The sequence below is a fragment of the Otolemur garnettii genome, unplaced genomic scaffold (genome assembly GCF_000181295.1).
Source record: "Otolemur garnettii isolate 467f Iridium unplaced genomic scaffold, OtoGar3 scaffold00055, whole genome shotgun sequence".
NCBI classification, from domain to species: Eukaryota; Metazoa; Chordata; class Mammalia; order Primates; family Galagidae; genus Otolemur; species Otolemur garnettii.
This window is the reverse complement of record NW_003852450.1, coordinates 2,621,024-2,638,096: the sequence shown is the minus strand read 5'-3', so window position 1 is coordinate 2,638,096 and position 17,073 is coordinate 2,621,024. Positions and strand designations below refer to the sequence as shown.

The 17,073-nt window shown below is 43.8% G+C and overlaps 1 protein-coding gene across 1 annotated transcript in view; it reads right to left on the bottom strand.

Annotated features, from left to right (window-relative positions):
- Positions 1-16,711, bottom strand: part of EIF2D (eukaryotic translation initiation factor 2D) — a 20,967-nt gene extending 4,256 nt beyond the window's left edge. The window contains exons 1-13 of the mRNA XM_003792212.2: positions 16,460-16,711; positions 15,414-15,604; positions 13,673-13,756; positions 13,112-13,202; positions 9,061-9,168; positions 7,304-7,560; positions 6,506-6,623; positions 4,594-4,639; positions 4,090-4,193; positions 3,819-3,968; positions 3,366-3,455; positions 2,104-2,199; positions 532-652 (exon numbers count right to left, since the gene is read on the bottom strand). Of these exons, the coding sequence (XP_003792260.1) occupies positions 532-652; positions 2,104-2,199; positions 3,366-3,455; positions 3,819-3,968; positions 4,090-4,193; positions 4,594-4,639; positions 6,506-6,623; positions 7,304-7,560; positions 9,061-9,168; positions 13,112-13,202; positions 13,673-13,756; positions 15,414-15,604; positions 16,460-16,515 (1,512 nt within the window). The 5' untranslated portion in view covers positions 16,516-16,711. The remainder of the gene's footprint in view (positions 1-531; positions 653-2,103; positions 2,200-3,365; positions 3,456-3,818; positions 3,969-4,089; positions 4,194-4,593; positions 4,640-6,505; positions 6,624-7,303; positions 7,561-9,060; positions 9,169-13,111; positions 13,203-13,672; positions 13,757-15,413; positions 15,605-16,459) is intronic.
- Between the last annotated feature and the right edge of the window lie 362 nt (positions 16,712-17,073).

Sequence of the window (17,073 nt, the reverse complement as noted above, 5' to 3'; positions counted from 1 at the left end):
TTTGGCAGGCCCGGGCTGGATTCAAACCCACCACCTTAGGTGTATGTGGCTGGCACCTTAGCCACTTGAGCCACAGGTGCCGAGCCTCTGCACTCCTTTTTCAAAGCACATTTCACATATTTGAGGACAGATATAATTGCTTCCCTACAACTTTGTGTTGTCAAGCTAAACACTCAGTTCTTTCAATAATTTTTTACAAGTTATTTTCATTGAACAATGCTCAAGAGGTAAAATAATACATAAGAGCTGAAAGCCCATAAATAGCTCTAAGAAAAAAATAAAAATAAAATCCTGTTTACTTTTGGAACCAGGCTCTAGCAAGTTTCCTGGGACAAAATCCTGAGGGCAGTGAGCAAAGGGGTCAGTTTTACCTGTTTCATACAGGGCCCAGCCCAGGCACATAAACACGGGTATTTTATAAATAATCTTTGAGGTTTTTGAGACCAACCCCAAAACCTCCAATCATACTAGGGAGAACTTTGGAGGGACATTAAATCACTATCCTCAAACACTGTATCTTTTTAAAATTACCTTTTTATTAGAAGCTCTCTGTGCTAGGGTGATGTCAATTGGATAGATTTTCCCTTTCTTCACAATGGGCTCTTGTCCGGGAAAGATCACTTGATAGGCAGGTTGTAATTTTTCCAAACATCTGAAATGGAAGTTATGAGGTGTAAACTGATAAAGCCAACAGAAGCCATCTCCTCATACTCTACTACCAGCAGGCAATTGGGTGTGAGCCGATCTTAGAGAGTAGTGATTTGAAACTTTGGCTGTATATTAGAATCACCTAGAAAGCTGTATCCCAGGCCCATTAAATCAGTATCTCTGACCAGGAATACATACTTTCAAAAGCTCCCTCAAGTGCAGCCAAGGTTGAGACCCACTGATCCTGGAAACTGTCCACTGGCCTGGCCCTCTGAGAACCTGCCCAGTCCATTTCATGGAGGTTACTATCTCTCCTAAGAATGTACCTTTCCCAGCCTATTGCCTCCACATGTTGCTTCACATTTCTGACATGTTTTATAGTAAACATACCCTTACCCCAAGGAATTTCTACCTTTTATATAACCAAATGTTCTCTTGCTATCACATATATCAGGATTAACAAACTTTTTTTATGGGCAGCATTTGTGGCTCAGTGAGTAGGGCGCTGGCCCCATATACCAAGGGTGGCAAGTTTAAACCCAGCCCCAGCCAAATTGCAATAACAACCAAAAAATAGCTGGGTATTGTAGGAGGCTGAGGCAAGAGAATCGCCTAAGCCCAAGAGCTGGAGCTTGATGTGAGCTGTGACGCCATGGCACTCTACAAGGGCAACAAAGTGAGACTCTGTCTCTAAAAAAAAAACAAACTTTTTTTATATAGGGCTAAGCAATATAAATATTTTAGATTTTGTAGGACATCTGGTCTCTGTTACAACTACTCAATTCTGCCATTATAGTACAAAAGCAGCCATCAGACAATACATAAATGGGTATGCTGTGTTCCAATAAAACTTTATTTATAAAAACAAGTGGCAAGGCTGGGCACCTGTAGCTCAGCGGCTAAGGCGCCAGCCACATACAAATCTGGAGCTGGCAGATTTGAACCCAGCCCATGCCTGGCAAACAACAATGACAACTACAACCAAAAAATAGTCAAGTGTTATGGCAAGCGCCTGTAGTCCCAGATACTCAGTAGGCTGAGGGAAGAGAATCACTTAAGCCCAGGAGTTTGAGGTTGCTGTGAGCTGTGACGCCACTGTACTCTACCGAGGGTAACACAATGAGAATCTGTCTCAAAAAAAAAAAAAAGAATCTTTCCTTTGAAGACTTTTTAAGAAAATTCTCCCTAATCTTCCCTTATTTCTAAACCTTACTGAAGTTCTTATTTTTTAATTAATATTCCTTTTCTTTCTTCTTCCAAATTCTCCTGTATTCTTCAAACTGTTCTAAAGACTCTTCACATCAGAATTACTCAAGCCTGTGTTTATGAGACTGCCAAGGTATGAATTACAGAAAGAAAATTAGAAACTAAGATAGTGACAATATTAAAGTTCAATGTGACAGATACTAAGGGCAGGGGACAGAAAAGTTGAGAGCAACTGCTAATGCCTGTTACCTGGTCAGGAGACTGTCCCATGGAAGCTTCATGACTGTGCGCTGTTCATTTTTCTCTAAGATGCAGTCACATAGGATGGGATCCAACTTTACGAGGCTAAAGAGAAAAAAGAGGTAATAAAGAAACCCCAGACCCAAGGGCAAACTCAGAATTCATCTCTTGTATGAATGGTCATCCAGGATACAAATCAATTATGGGACCACAGTCCACCAGGCAACATACCTTATGGATACTTTCCTAGGAAGAGAAGCAGGTAGCAGAAGGGAAAGTGGGATGGGATAAATCTAAAGACCAGAATTCTTAGGTTAGCATTGCTAACTATGTGACTACAGCTTTCTGGGGCTTACCTTCACAGTCGGCTAATCAGGAAGAAAGACAGGAAGAGGCAGGGATTTTGAAAATGAGGGCATTAAATGAGGGTACCAACATTTTTGATCATAATGATGTCTTTTTAAAGAAAACAGAACAACTGATTGAACTCTCTCCATCTGGGAGTTTACCATCTGTACCCAGTTATCAAGGAAACCATACCATGATGGGTACACACATTAGACAGAAGGAAGCAGCTCTACCCCACAGTAGCAGAGTAGGGTGACTACAGTTAACAACAATGTATTGTATATTTCAAAATAGCTAGGAGAGAGGACTTGAAATGTTCCCAACACACAGAAATGATAAACGATATACCAGAGGTGATGGTTACCCACAATGACTAGATCATTACTCATTTTACATGTATAACAAAATATCACGTGCCCCATAAAAGTATCATGTATCAATTTAAAGAAAATACCAAAAAGCCATGATGACCTCAGCAATTTTTTTTTTTTTTAATCGTTGGGGATTCATTGAGGGTACAAGAAACCAGGTTGCATTGATTGCATTTGTTAGGTAAAGTCCCTCTTACGATCGTGTCTTGCCCCTAAAAGGTGTGGCACATACCAATTCAGTCAATATTTTTTAAGTCTACATTTATTCCCCACAAAAGTCCCTTGAATATCCCTAGTGAAGGTTAAGTGATGTAATTACTATACAACTATAGTCTATAGTTGATGTTTACAGCTTATATGGGTCTGAATACCCCAGACATTAACTCTACAAGGTTACCAGCCCATGGTTTGAAAACCAACGATCTTGATTATTTTTGAGATGCTGTGACTTTCTTCCATACTTCATCCCAGACATCCTCCCCAAACGTATCTATGTCTGCTAAAGGTGGGTACCCAATAAGGCAGGGCTAGTTCTGCTCCTCGTCCACTCACTTTTTGTTGTTTCCATCAACCAGGTCGTTTTTCTTGGCATAGTTAATGACGATGGTTCGGACCTCGCTGCCCTCCAGAATGCTCCCCTTCCTAGGTGAGGAGTGACCAGGGGGTTAGTTCATGCTGCACCAGGACACAAACGGCAACACTCAGACTCAGTCCCTGCTGAGCAGGGAGCTCTCCTCAGCTTTTCACTTTCTTTTCTTCCCTTTGCCTGACTGAGATAAGCATGACTGTGTGAAGAATAATCACGGGTAAAGGGAGAGACCTCCTCTCTCGATCATTTAGTCCAGTGAAATTTCCCCAGGGGAAGAGGTATGAAGCTGGATTTGGGAGAAAGGGAGAATGAGGCAGAGCAGGTTTGCCAGTCACAGAAGAGCACTACTCAGGTTGAGAAGGACTGGAGGCCAGAACACCAGGCAGGCGGAGAAGGGCTGCTCTCCAAAAACTCACTTGTGGCCAGACTCCTGGAAGAGCAGGGTCATGCTGGCTGGGACACAGTAGAGGGATTTTATATCTGGAGGGTGATAGGGCTGTTCCCTGCTACCCTCCTGGATAGTCTGAGAGGTCGGGGAGGGCTCGGGCATGACGAAAGATGTGATCCTAAACCCAGCAGAAGGAAAGAAAAGAACACATTTTATACTAGTGTCTTGGCAGTCCCCAGTCTGTAGCCCAGGTGCCCTGAGGCCAGCTAGACTCTAGTGACCAGGCCCCCTGCACTCACCTTGGGTGTCTCCAGTCCACAGCCACAATGCTCTCCACCCCTTTGCTCAGCTCCTTCACCTGTATAATCTGCTCCTGCTGCATTTGCTGCAGGAACTTAGAGAGCTAAGGGAGAGAGGGCCAGTGGTAGGGGACTTCATGATTCCACACACATACTGCGCACCTAGGATATGCCAGACCAAGACAGGCAGGAACTGTGCCCTCATCAAACTAGGAACTGGGAGGCCCCCACCCTGCGGGCCTGGGAGCCAGAAGCTGCTAGCCACTAACTGGGGAGACTCGCAGAACTCAAATCAGACGTAAAGGGGCCAAAGGTGGGGGGTGGGGGTAACACCAACAGCCACAGCTCAGAGAGAGTTTCTTTTCCCCCATATACCTGAAATCTAAACACTTAATTCTTTACTTGGAGCCCTGTACACAGGGCTTCCCCGGTGTCATGTGCGGCTCATGTCACGTGTGCCCCTACACAACTCTGTGCGGGCATGCAGAGAAAATGCCTGCTTACCTTTTTGTAGCTTGACTTCTTTATGTCCAATTGTCGTCCTTCAGGGCTGATGGCAGATGGAAAAGGCAAGTCAAGCTGACGAGCAGTAGCAGCGGACCTGCCTGACACTGAGAGGATCGCCTTTTTCCTCAGCCTCCTCCCCCACACCCCCCGCAACCACAGAGGGATACAGACTGTGGGCCGCTAAGTCAGTGCCGTCTGCACAACTTCCCAGACAGATGATTTCTATCGCTTTCTATCCATGTGGTCTAACGTGGTAGCCACTAGCCACGTGTCGCTACTAAGCACGTGAAAGGAGACTAATATGACCCAGGAACTGAATTTTTAATTTTATTTACCTCTAATTAATTTAAATTTAAAATAGCCACATGTGGCTGGTGGCTACTATATTGCATACAGCTTTAGATCCTCTCAGATTAGACAACCTTCTGTGGCCTCAAAAGTGCCCCTTCAAGGTGAACCCTTCCAACGCCAAGCTGACCCTGCAGGCAGACAGGCCTATAGCAGGGTTTAGCAAATAAGATGTAGTCACATTAGGGCTACAATAGCAGAGGGGAATAGCTACAATAGAGATGGTATGGACTGCTGTGCAGAAAACATTTACTACCTGGACCTACACAGAAAGTTCGCTGGCCCTTGCTCTACAGTAATTAGTTTTGACAGGAAGGTTCCTGATTAAAAACTATAAATTTTTTCCTCTCCCCAGAACTTATATCTTCTCTCAAAATGTGACATGCAAGAGCAGTGGGATTCCTAGGAAGCCCCTCTAAAGCCCGCTCCAGTTTAAGAAGTTCTGTCCTACAGAATATTCTATGACCCCTTTGCCAGCTACTTGTAACCCTGAAAGGTCAGACAGTATCCCACCACATACTCTGGACGCACACTTGTAATACGATCCCTTAAAGAAGCTGGTGTGTAAATGGGAAGTGATTACATTGAAAACTACTGTTTTAAAGATCAGAGCAAGATTCTCAAAAAGAAAGAAGTTCAATCTCCAGGTAAAAATAAACAAGCAAACCTCTTGATAGGATAGTCTTTATCGAGTACTTATTATGTGTCAGGCTACTTAATCTTTACAGCAACCCTGTGATTAAGGCTCAAAGAAGCCCAATAACTAGTTGAAATCTCCCTTGCTCAGACACTCCAGTTCAGCCCAGATGGCTCTGTCTTAAAAGTCCAGGTTCCACCCTCATGTAACACCACCTCCCTAGAGGCTCCTGGTCTCAATGGGGTAAGGGTTCACAACTATTCTTCCTCCTAATAAAATAATCTGGACCACCTACTTGTCAGAAGCCTGAGGGGGTTGAATGATCCGAGAAAAGCCTCCTGACAGAGAGGGCGCCTCTGGGACACTTCCTGAGTGGACATGCTGCCGATTCATCACAGACAGCCTAGTACCACCACAGCAGAGGCAGTGTTCAGAGAGTCTTGGCAATGTTAACCTTCCATTTCCTCAGCATCCTTTCACTAGCTAAATTTAAGGTTTTTTTCTTTTCTTTTTCTTTTGTTTTTTGTTTTGTTTTGAGACAGAGTCTCCCTCTGTTGTCCTGAGTAGAGTGCCATAGCATCACAGCTCACAGCAACCTCAAACTCCTGGAATCTAGCAATCCTCTTGCCTCAGCATCTTCAATAACTGTGACTCCAGGCCCCCCTCCCCCAACATGTCCTGGCTATTTTTAGATATGGAGTCTCATGTTGGCTCAGGCTGGTCTGGAACTCCTGAGCTCAGGCAATCCACCTGCCTCTGCCTCCCAGAGCTAGGATTACAGGCATGAGACACTGAACCTAGGACCTAATTCACTTTCCAGATCAGTCTTCCATACCATGACCCTCAACTGGCCTCCTAGCAGCCCTGTCCTGTCCTACTGCCAAGAAAGAAGAGACCCGGTCCCCAGCCTTTTGCCTTCCATACCAGCAGGAGAACATGTGGCTGCCGAGGAACGTGCTGGTCAGCAAAGGGAGGTCAGCCTTTTTGACTCGGCACTTCAAAGCATGCAAGAAACATCGCTGTAATAATTCATCCATTTGCTCTGTAAGAAAAAGACAAGAACAACATCCTTCCTGAGGGATACAGAATGCTAGGGAACAACTCCCTCGCTCTATCCCCACCTTACCCCCGTGCCTCTGAAAAGGAGCCCATTTCCAGGTACTAAAGTTCCCAGACTCTTTTGAGCACTGGGAGGGGTTGACCCCAGAGAAGGAGTCGAGCCACTAAGACCCACCAAGCTAGGAACATTCACAAAGACAGTCAGAGCCAGATGATACCCCAAAGAGTGACTTTCAATAGGTGTGCCATGACAATTTTCAAAGATCATTAATTAAATTATTTTCAGGAGAAGCTCAAAGCATAGTAAGTATATTTTCTTAACTTTTTTTTTGATCAATATCATTTAAATGTGCTGAGAAAATTTAACTATAGGCTCAAGTGTGCCGTAAAGAACAAAGGCTAAAAAACACTAAAAAACAGAGCCCTAGAGGGCTCTGCAGCTGGAAACAGTCCAAACGCCAGGGCAGACTGGCACCGGGGAGACATGACCCATGCAGAAAGGACATCAAGACGTCAAAGGGCTATGCACCGCCCTCACAGAAATAAGGGCTTTCCTTCCTCTCTCGGAGCTTCAGGGCTACTGTCCTCAGAAGTGGGGTGGAGCACACTGGGCTCCTAAATTGAGAGGGGGGGAGATGGGCCCTTCTACCCCCAGAGTTCTACCTTGAAGGGTTTTGCTGTCTGTGGAGCCATGATTCAGGCCTCCAGTACTGGTGTCTTCTGAGGCTTCTGAGAGGGGCCTCTCCCCACACACCTGATGGACCTCCCCATTCGCCTCCTCCTCTCCCTCCAGGGTCAGGTGCCCCATGTCTTCCTGCAGGGTGGGATTCACCTGGATAGACCCCTTCTCTTCACTGAGATCTGTGGGATCCTGGGCCCGTGGAGCGATGGAAGGTGGAGAGGACTTGTCTCCAGACCGCCTGGAAAAATCTCAAGTCAGAAACACCAAGCGATAGCCACAACACTCTCCAACCCTAGTCAGGAGAGAGCAAGAGCTGACAGGCAGGAATGTCCAGGACAGAGCAGAGAGCCTGTGCTCTTGTCTCAACCCTATTTTCAATTCTGGGCCTAGAAAACCCATGCCTCCATTTCCTCAATTCTTAAATGGGGACAGTAAGTTTTGCCTTCCCAAAAGAATAACAGACATCCCAAGACAAAGAAAGATTAAAGAAAAATCAGCTTAAGGCCCCCAAAATGTTCCCTTTGTTTGAGTTAATAATGAAATCATTTTGAATAAAATAACATTAAGATCAAAAATGTATCTGCAGTACCAGTTCGGTGAAATACAAACCCAGAGCTCCATGGCACATAAAAAAACTGGTGCAGGACTGCAGCTTCAGTGGCTTCTGTGGTAAATCAAATGCAACCTAACTTGCAAAGTAGAGATTACCACAGTTTTATGCCCCTGGGCCATAGGAAGACAGGGGAAAAAAGCAAGGCCACCTAACAGAGGATGTGGAGAGGTAAAAAGCTTGATCTTGGACATGAATATGGAGGTCATACTAAGTTATAACTAATAGCTGTAGTAAGCTTTATTAGTACCTTTAACAGTAATGCCAAAGTGTATGTTTAGGTTATTCTGATCAGGTAAATAATATAAAGGCAGTTACCGATAAAACAACTTAGACCATATGACTGTGACTGCTATTGCCTGGACTGACAGAAGAAGTAGCTAGGAAACATCAGTCATCAGCTCTCAAATATCTGCTATTTTTTTAGGCCAATGAGATTGTGCTTGGCCAATATCTATCAAATGAATAACCCTAAGAGTGGGCTAGAAAATAGAAGGATGAATCTATACTGATAGGTCACAACACATGGCTAAAAGACCAGGTACTTGGCTTTTGAAGAAAGCACTATGAACTATTTTCATAGTAAAATAGTAAAATGACAAGCAAATAACCAGATAATGAATTGGTATCTGGTTCAAGAAAGCTACTGCTACAGAAAGTGTTATTTCCAATAATGAGGAGTCTGAAACATGAAATTTGAATAACATGAATTTAGGCAGGTTATCATCCTGCTGCCTAAGGCTGTACCTGCTTCGATTAGGATTCAGAAGTCCTCACCACAGGGCCAGACGATGCCTAAAATGTGCACGGTAGATAAGGCCAGACTGACCAGAGCTATAAAAAATTGAACATCACCATACTCAAGGGCAGAGTAGACAAGTCCTAAGGTCTTCTTTCAAGTCTAGGATTCTATTAATTCACATACTACCACCACCCCCAAATAATCACAGTTCTCTCTAATTTCTTGTTCAAAAAGGGAAAAGAGTTATTTTCTCTAAATCTGGCAAGGAAATGAAAGTCTGGGGTTAGCAACTTGCCCAAGGACAAGGCTGGGACCAACACTCTCACTTCTGAATCTCAGGCCCCCATGCTCTCTCCACCTATCAATGGAAAAAACACTGTACCCACCACAAATGGTCCTGGTAAGTGTGGAGCACAGAGAAGCCCCTTCCCTTCAGGCCTGAAGTCAGCATCTCAGCTGTGGACATGGTAGCAACTCCAATTGCTACTGGGGCTCTAAGAAGGAAGCCAGAGAAAGGGTCAGAGAAAGTCTACTAGAGAGTACATGTTAGGGCCATCTTTCCACACGGGTGGTAAAAGCACCAGTTACCAATCTGAAGATCCTGTTCTATCATGACACTACCCCAGTCCGGTCCCAGTTTTCTTTAGACTACCTACAGATATTATTTTCAAAAATCTCCTAACCAAACATTATCCTTCTGTAGAAGTGATTCCTCTCCTGATGTTATCACTGCCTTTGTTTTATTACTATTATGAATTAAACCCAGGCAGGACAGGGAAGGGTATTTATAGTTCCCTTTCTTTAATTCCAAAAACCTAAGTTATTTATCTCCTCTACCTTAAAGAAGACATAGCCATCCTATAAGGAAGGTCAGAGGGGAAGCAATTCATATGCCATAAATGAGGTTGAGGGAGGCCATAGGGGAGAGTGAAGAGATAAATAGTGAAGCCAGCCAGAGAGGTTGCCTCTGAGTGGGCTCCTTATAACCGGGCTTGCTCCGTGTAACTACACATCTAAGAAATGGGTACTTCCAGGACATCAGAAACCATCACATCATAGGAACTACAGAAACTCCCGAAGCCCAAACGAGAAATCTCTATCATCCAGAGATGACAGTACTCAAGCATTGGTCACACACTACCTGTGGGATAGGTGACCAGCTGGGTAACAGTGGCCAAGTACACAGGACTGGCAAGGTAGCCAGGATTCCAGGGAGAAGACTCAAAGGCAGGGTTCCCAACACTTGAACTTAAAATTCTTTTTACTAAACCCGGTGGCTCTATTTACCACATAGAAAGTCCCTGGGTTATGAACAAGATAGATTCTATAATTTGTTCTTAAGTTGAATTTGTATGTAAGTTGAAACAGGTACATTGACCTATGACTTATACCCTCCATTTGTAAGTGCAAGTCGTACCTCAGTGCCTCAGGGACTGCCTGTACCGATAGGTCAGTTCCTGCCACAGCAATTTTGAATATGGCTTCTTTCTCATTTCTTTCTTTCTTTCTTTTTTGTTGTTGTTCTACATTCTGGAGTTATTCTTTTCTATTTCTTAAAAGAGGGTTTCTTTCCTTCCACCTCTAAAAAAGGTTTTTTCCTTCCATTCCAGTCTTGAATGTGACTTATATTTTTAACAATCCCCTGCTCCTCCTGCCGCCCATACACTTAACCTGTGCCACAAATCATACCCAACTATACTCTGAAAGCTAAATTGAGTAGAGCCAAATACCCATTTACACAGTTTCTTCCTATCCCGGATAGAATACTGGGGGAAAAATAATGATGCCACCATTCTTTTCAACTGTAATTTTGTCACAGGGAAATAAGATTCTAGGTGCTTCGGTTGCAAACGGTTCCGGGAAAATAGAAGAATGTAAGTAGCAAAAATAAGATCTTTAAAGACTGACCCCTCCTATGCCTACAATCTCTCTCTCCTTCTCTCTCAAAGAAGCAATGATTAAAATAATGAGATGTCATTTTTCATTCACTAGGAAGACACAAATGAAAAAGATCCACCACATCCAGTCTTGGTAAGAGGTAGGGAAACAGGTTCCATAGATGCTGTCGGTAGGAGTACTGATACAGCCTTTTTGTAAAGAAACAGAAACACACACAATTTTCAATCTACCAGTTTTGCATTTTAGTATTCCCTCTAGAAAAATATTGGCACTGGTGTCCCCAGTGGCATCAGTAACACATTGCTATAGAGACAAATTGGAGGCAACCTCAGTGTCCTCCAGGACAGGAATTCTTCCATTACTACACAGCAAATATAGAAATTCAGCGGATCTGTGTATGCTAACATGAAAAATGTCCATACTATATTAAGTGAAAAAATGATACAAATGTAACTTGGTTTGTTTGTATTTTTAAATACACATACCCAAACCATATAGTATTTTTATACACATATGTATATATGCATTCAAGAAGAGTAATGAGTGGCTAGGTGTGGTGGCTGATGCCTGTAATCATAACACTCTAGGAGGTTAAGATAGGTGGATTGCTTGAGTTTACAAGTTTGAGACCGGCCTGAGCAAAAGCAAGACCCTGTCTCTACTAAAAATAGAAAACTCAGCCAGAGGCCAGGCACGGTGGCTCACTCTAGCACTCTGGAAGCCAAGGCAGACGGAACTCTTGAGCTCAGGAGTTTAAGACCAGCCTGAACGAGAGTGAGACCCTATCTCTAAAAATAGCCAGGCACTGTGATAGGTGTCTGTAGTCCCAACTACTTAGGGCTGAGGTAAGAGGATCACTTGAACCCAAGATTTTGAGGTTGCTGTGAACTATGATGCCACAACACTCTACCGAACATGATGAAGTAAGATCTGTCTCAAAAAACAAAAACAAACAAACAAACAAACAAAACCAAAAAAAGAAAGAAAACTTAGCCAGGCATTGTGGTAGGTCCCTGTAGTCTCAGCTACTTAGGAGGCTGAGGATCCCTTGAGACCAGGAGTTTGAGGTTGTTGTGAAACTCTCTCCAAAAAAAAAATTAAAGGGCAATGAGGATACACATCAAAATGATATGGTTACTTCTGAGAGAAAAGGATTGTGGTGCAAGGGGGATTTTCATTTTTTTAAAGTTGTTTACACAATGACTTCCTAATTTGTTTTTTTTTTTTCAAAAAAAGAAGTGGGTGATATGTGAACAACTCTATAAATACCAAAAATAACAAATATACATTTTTTTTTTTTTAGAGACAGAGTCTCACTTTATCGCCCTTGGTAGAGTGCTGTGGCGTCACACAGCTCACAGCAACCTCCAATTCCTGGGCTTAGGCAATTCTCTTGCCTCAGCCTCCCGAGTAGCTGGGACTATAGGCGCCCGCCACAACGCCCAGCTATATTTTTTGTTGCAATATGGCTGGGACCGGGTTTGGACCGGGTTTGAACCCGCCACCCTCAGTATATGGGGCCAGCGCCCTACCCACTGAGCCACAGGCACTGCCCGAAACATACATTTTTAAGAGATGAATTTTATGGTATATAAACTGTATCTCAATAAAGCTATTAAAGTAATTAAAATATGAGGCTGATGATGTGGGTACTAGGGGAAAGTTACGAAGGTGATGAAAGACAGGGAAAAATCAAATACATGTTACAGAGAGACCAAGAAGACATGACAACTAAATGCAGTGTGGTATCCTAGTCTGGATCCTCGAACCAAAAAAAAGACAATAATGGAAAATACAAATAAAGTCTGTAGTTTAGTTTGCAGTATTGTACCAATGTTAATTCTTTAGTTGTTATAACCATATTGTGATTCTGTAAGATATTACTATCAGAAGAAGCTGGGGTAAAGACTAAATCAGAACTCTCCTATCTTTGCAACTCTCCTATAAAATAAAATTATTATTTTTTTAATTAAAAGAAAGCAACAGCAGCATGTATATTCAGACCAGATGCATGTGTCCTCCCAAGAGGTTCAGACTCACTGATATTCCCCAATGGCCCATTCCCTGCTGCTTCTTTCAAGAAAGTCTTTTTTTTTTTCTTTCTGTTATTTTCTTTTTTTTTCTTTTTTTAGACAGGGTCTTACTCTGTCACCCAGTCTAGACTTCAGTGGCATAACCATAGTTCATTGCAACCTCTAACTCTTGGACTTAAGGGATCCTCCTGCCTCAGCCTCCTGAGTAGCTAGAAATACAAGCATGTACCATCATGCCAGCTAATTTTTTAAATTTTTTATGGGGAATGGGGCCTCATTATGTTGCCCAGGCTGGGCTTGAACTCCTGGCCTGAAGTGATCCTCCTGCCTTAGCTCCCCAAAGTGCTAAGATTACATGTGTGAACCACACTATGCTCAACCAGAAGAACCTATTTTTAATTCAATCCTTTGTCTGTATGCTTTGGAAGTTATCATTCCCCTCCAACCTCCTTTTTTCCTAAGTTTCCCCCCACCCCCCAAAAGACACAGCTGCCTGGCACAGTACCTGTTCCCCACCAAGGCAATGGCACAGAGGTCCCCTTTCTGTACCTGTGGCAGACCAGCAGGGGGTACAAATAGTCCTGGCAGCATCAAATCTGTAGCAAACAAAACAAAAGCATCCATCTAATTCTATATTTCGCTTCACCTTTTATTTACCCACCTGACAAAGAAACATATATTATTCGTAATAAAAATGAAAAATCACAATTTAAGTTATCAGACCTTTTCCCTTTAGGGGACTAGTGGTCAAACTGAGGCTCCAGACTGGGTGTTCTACACCACAATCTTGTCCTGATTTCCTAAATTCAGCTTATTGACTTGAAGTATATAGTAAAGGGCAATTCGCAAAGTACTTTCGTATAATTCATCTTATTTAAGCGCTACAATAGGATCAGAGAGGCCCACAGGGCTCATGGAATCAGTCAAGTGAGAGATGTAACACACACAGGGGGAAAATTCCATTTTTCAACCACATGAACACACAAAATGGGTAAATATATTAAGTCAGTAGGCCCTTATTAAGTAGATTTCAGTCAATAGCCAGAATATAGAAAAATCCTCTTACCTGCTCCCCCTACCAGTTTTTCGAGTACCAGAGGCCATGTTGTAAAGGTTGGTAGAAGATCAGGATAGGACCACAGCGTGTATACTGTACCAAAAGAGACCCAGAAAACACTCACTACCAAAAAGTTAATTCCCGAGGGAATTGGAAAAGCCTAACACTATGGTCATTTTAATTAGAGTACAGAAAAGAAACTCAACTCAAAGCTAGAAAGAAGGCTGTAAGGGAATTCCCAAAGAGGTTTATTTTAGCAAAACCTAAAAAACCGAGTGTCACTTGAGACTTGGAGGCATCTGGATTGCAGCAGTAAAAAGTGACCACAGCGGATAAAAGTAGGGGCACAGGAGCAGTAAGATTTCCAATTATGGATTCAGAAGCAAGTAACATAAGAAGAGCAAGCCAGACTGTAAGAAATTGTGAGACTTTCCCATGTTTATCATATTTATTTTCCCTCTTTCAAAGTGATTAGCAATAAAACCTTAGGTCAAAAAGGGTCTGTGTTTGTCTCCAGGTATAGCAGGGAAATGGAGGTAGGGGCAGGAGCAGCCAAAGGAGATTACATTGCACTGCTGCAGCTAATCCTAAAGGATAAGAAGCCCCAAGTGACAAAGTATGTGTCAACAGCTGTGGAAAAGAGAAAAGGAGACTGAGTCCCTGAGATTTGTGACAAAGAGAAAGTAAAGAATACTAGAGTGCCCATAGAGCCTAAATGAATCCTTGTGAGACATCTGACTCAAATACATCATTAAGACAGATGGGTATGTAACTTAATGAAACCTGTTTCTCTCCTCCTGCAGTATCTCTCTTCAAAATCTTAGAAAGATCTCGTTATAAATCATTTTAAGAAACATTTTTTAGCTGGGCATGATGGCTCACGCCTGTAAGCCTAGCACTCTGGGAGGCTGAGGCAGGTGGATTGATTGAGCTCAGAAGTTTAAGATCCGCCTTAGCAAGAGCAAGAACCTGTCTCTAAAATAGCTAGATGTTGTGGCAGGCACGTGTAGTCCTAGCTACTCAGGAGACTGAGGCAAGAGGACTGCTTGAGCCCAAGAGTTTGAGGTTGCTGTTAGCTATGACACCACAACACTCAATCTCAGGGCCAAAGACTCTGTTTTTTTTTTTTTTTTTTGACAGAGCCTCAAGCTGTCCCCCTGGGTAGAGTGCCGTGGCATTACAGCTCACAGCAACCTCCAACTCCTGGGCTCAAGCGAGTCTCCTGCCTCCGCCTCCCAAGTAGCTGGGACCACAGGCGCCCGCCACAATGCCCGGCCATTTTTTGGTTGCAGCCGTCATTGTCGTCTGGCGGGTCCAGGCTGGGGATTCGAACCCGCCACCTTAGGTGTACGTGGCTGGCGCCTTAGCCGGTTGAGCTACAGGTGCCGAGCCCAAAGACTCTGTTTAAAAAAAAAATTTTTTTTACACGACCTGAAATTCCATCCTTTTCAAGATTTCTGCTCTATCCCTAAATAGACCACTGTAAACTCCTCAGCCATTTTTCCTTCATTTCAGAATTTTCCTGTGCAACTACACTTTCTTTCTGTGTTTACCCATTTTTCTCCCTCCTACAGAGGTTTCTGGTTCTGAAAGACCCACATTGAGGAACATCAAGTCCACAAAGATCCTTAGGGATAGTACTGAGAGATTTTGTGCTTGTTTTATGGAAGGCAAGTTAATGGAAGAAGATGAGAGAAGCAGATTTTAGGTAGGGACTATAGTAATGGCCATCTCTATCCTGTTGCCATACCTGTTGGATACAGATTTTTCTCCAGTTCAAATAAGATGGGGTTACCACCACTCATGTACACGGTCACTGCATCTCCTTTGTGAGCATACAACTTCAGAATGTTGAGTTCTTCCTTTCCAGGTACTAACTCAGAAACCTGATCAGTTCCAAGGGTGGGGAAAGCAGCTGTCACATCAGCTCGAAGCTTTCTCCTGCAGAAAGTACACCAGCACCATGAATGCTGCCTGAATGGACATTAGTAAATATCAAGAACTCAGAAGGACTCACTACAAAATCATGAGGGCCAAGGAAACAGAATTTCTGGTTTATGACACCCTATTCTCATAAACTCTTTCAGAATATCCTATTCTCTTTCTCATCTAATGTCTCATCTATTAGACGTTTCTATTTTATGGATAGCAAAACTGAGGCCCAGTGAGCAATCCAAGTTTTTCTGACACAGAAAACTTAGCTCTGCCTTCCTGATTCCGTTCCCCTTCTCAGACCCACTTGTTTCTCATATACGCTTGGCAAATCTGTCAACTTATTAAATAACTATACTTTAACATCAAGAATGACAACTATAGAACACTGGTTCCAAAATTCCCAAGGCAGCATCTGCACAGATACAGTTCTTACATGTGCCACTTCGGCTTCCAGCTGTCTCTCCTGCCAGAAGTTATCGCTAAACATTTTTTTCTTGAACACTTTTAATTCTTGATGACTCATGTGATCTCTCCTAAGGGGCTCTAAGCTCTCTGAAAGGCGGTAACCCTATATTCTTTTCATTTTTGCAACATCAACACCTCAGTCTGCAGTCACCAAACGCTGCCTTAATTACGTTTTCTTATAAATTCATTAAAATATGCAAAAGAAAGCCTGGTTCCCTCTCCATCCTCACCCTCAAAATATGTCTGGGACTCCCACTTTTCCTCCTGGGGAAAAGCTAGACTCCTCGGCCCCCTCCCTAGGTTGGCTGACCCAGTCCAGCGAAGACTGGGGGCCAGCCTGGCCCAAGAGATGTCTGGGTGTCCGAGTGAACAGAGCAGGCCCCTTTCCTCCCTCACCTGTCCGACCCCTTGATGGCCGTGTTGGACTTGACCCGAAAGGCCTTGGCAAACATGTCTGCTGGGATGGCCCGGGGAAGGCAAGGAGAGCACAGAAGCCAGGGGATGTCAGGAAAGCCAAAGTGCAGCAGCCATCCGGCCCGCAGCCCTGGGGGCAGCCATGCTGGGGCCCGTCGGAGAAAACGGCCCGGCTGGAAACCCGGGCCGCGCAGCTTCTTGTCTGTTGCCGCTACGGAGGCCGCGGCCGCCCCTTGCGGTGATGACGGAAAGTGCAGCAGGGAGGAGCGGGGCGCCCGGGAAACATCTCCCCAGCCCTTTCGCACGGCTGTGCGCCTGCGCGAGCTGCTCGGGCGTGCAAGTGTGTAGGGAACCCGCATGCCCACCCGATTCTGGTGATTTCCTCCCCTTCTTTGTGCGTTAGGTTTTGTCTTGAGTAGAACTTATGCCAGCTCCTGTCCGTTCGGTTGGTTCAACTCTGCAAAATTAATTGAAGTCATGTTGTATTATATACACTTGGAGTTCTCTTGAGTACTTAAAAGCTTTTTAAAGTAAGATCTTTATGTTATACTGTAAGCCAGGGGCATCAGCTAGAATTTACTCTAAGATTTTCTTCC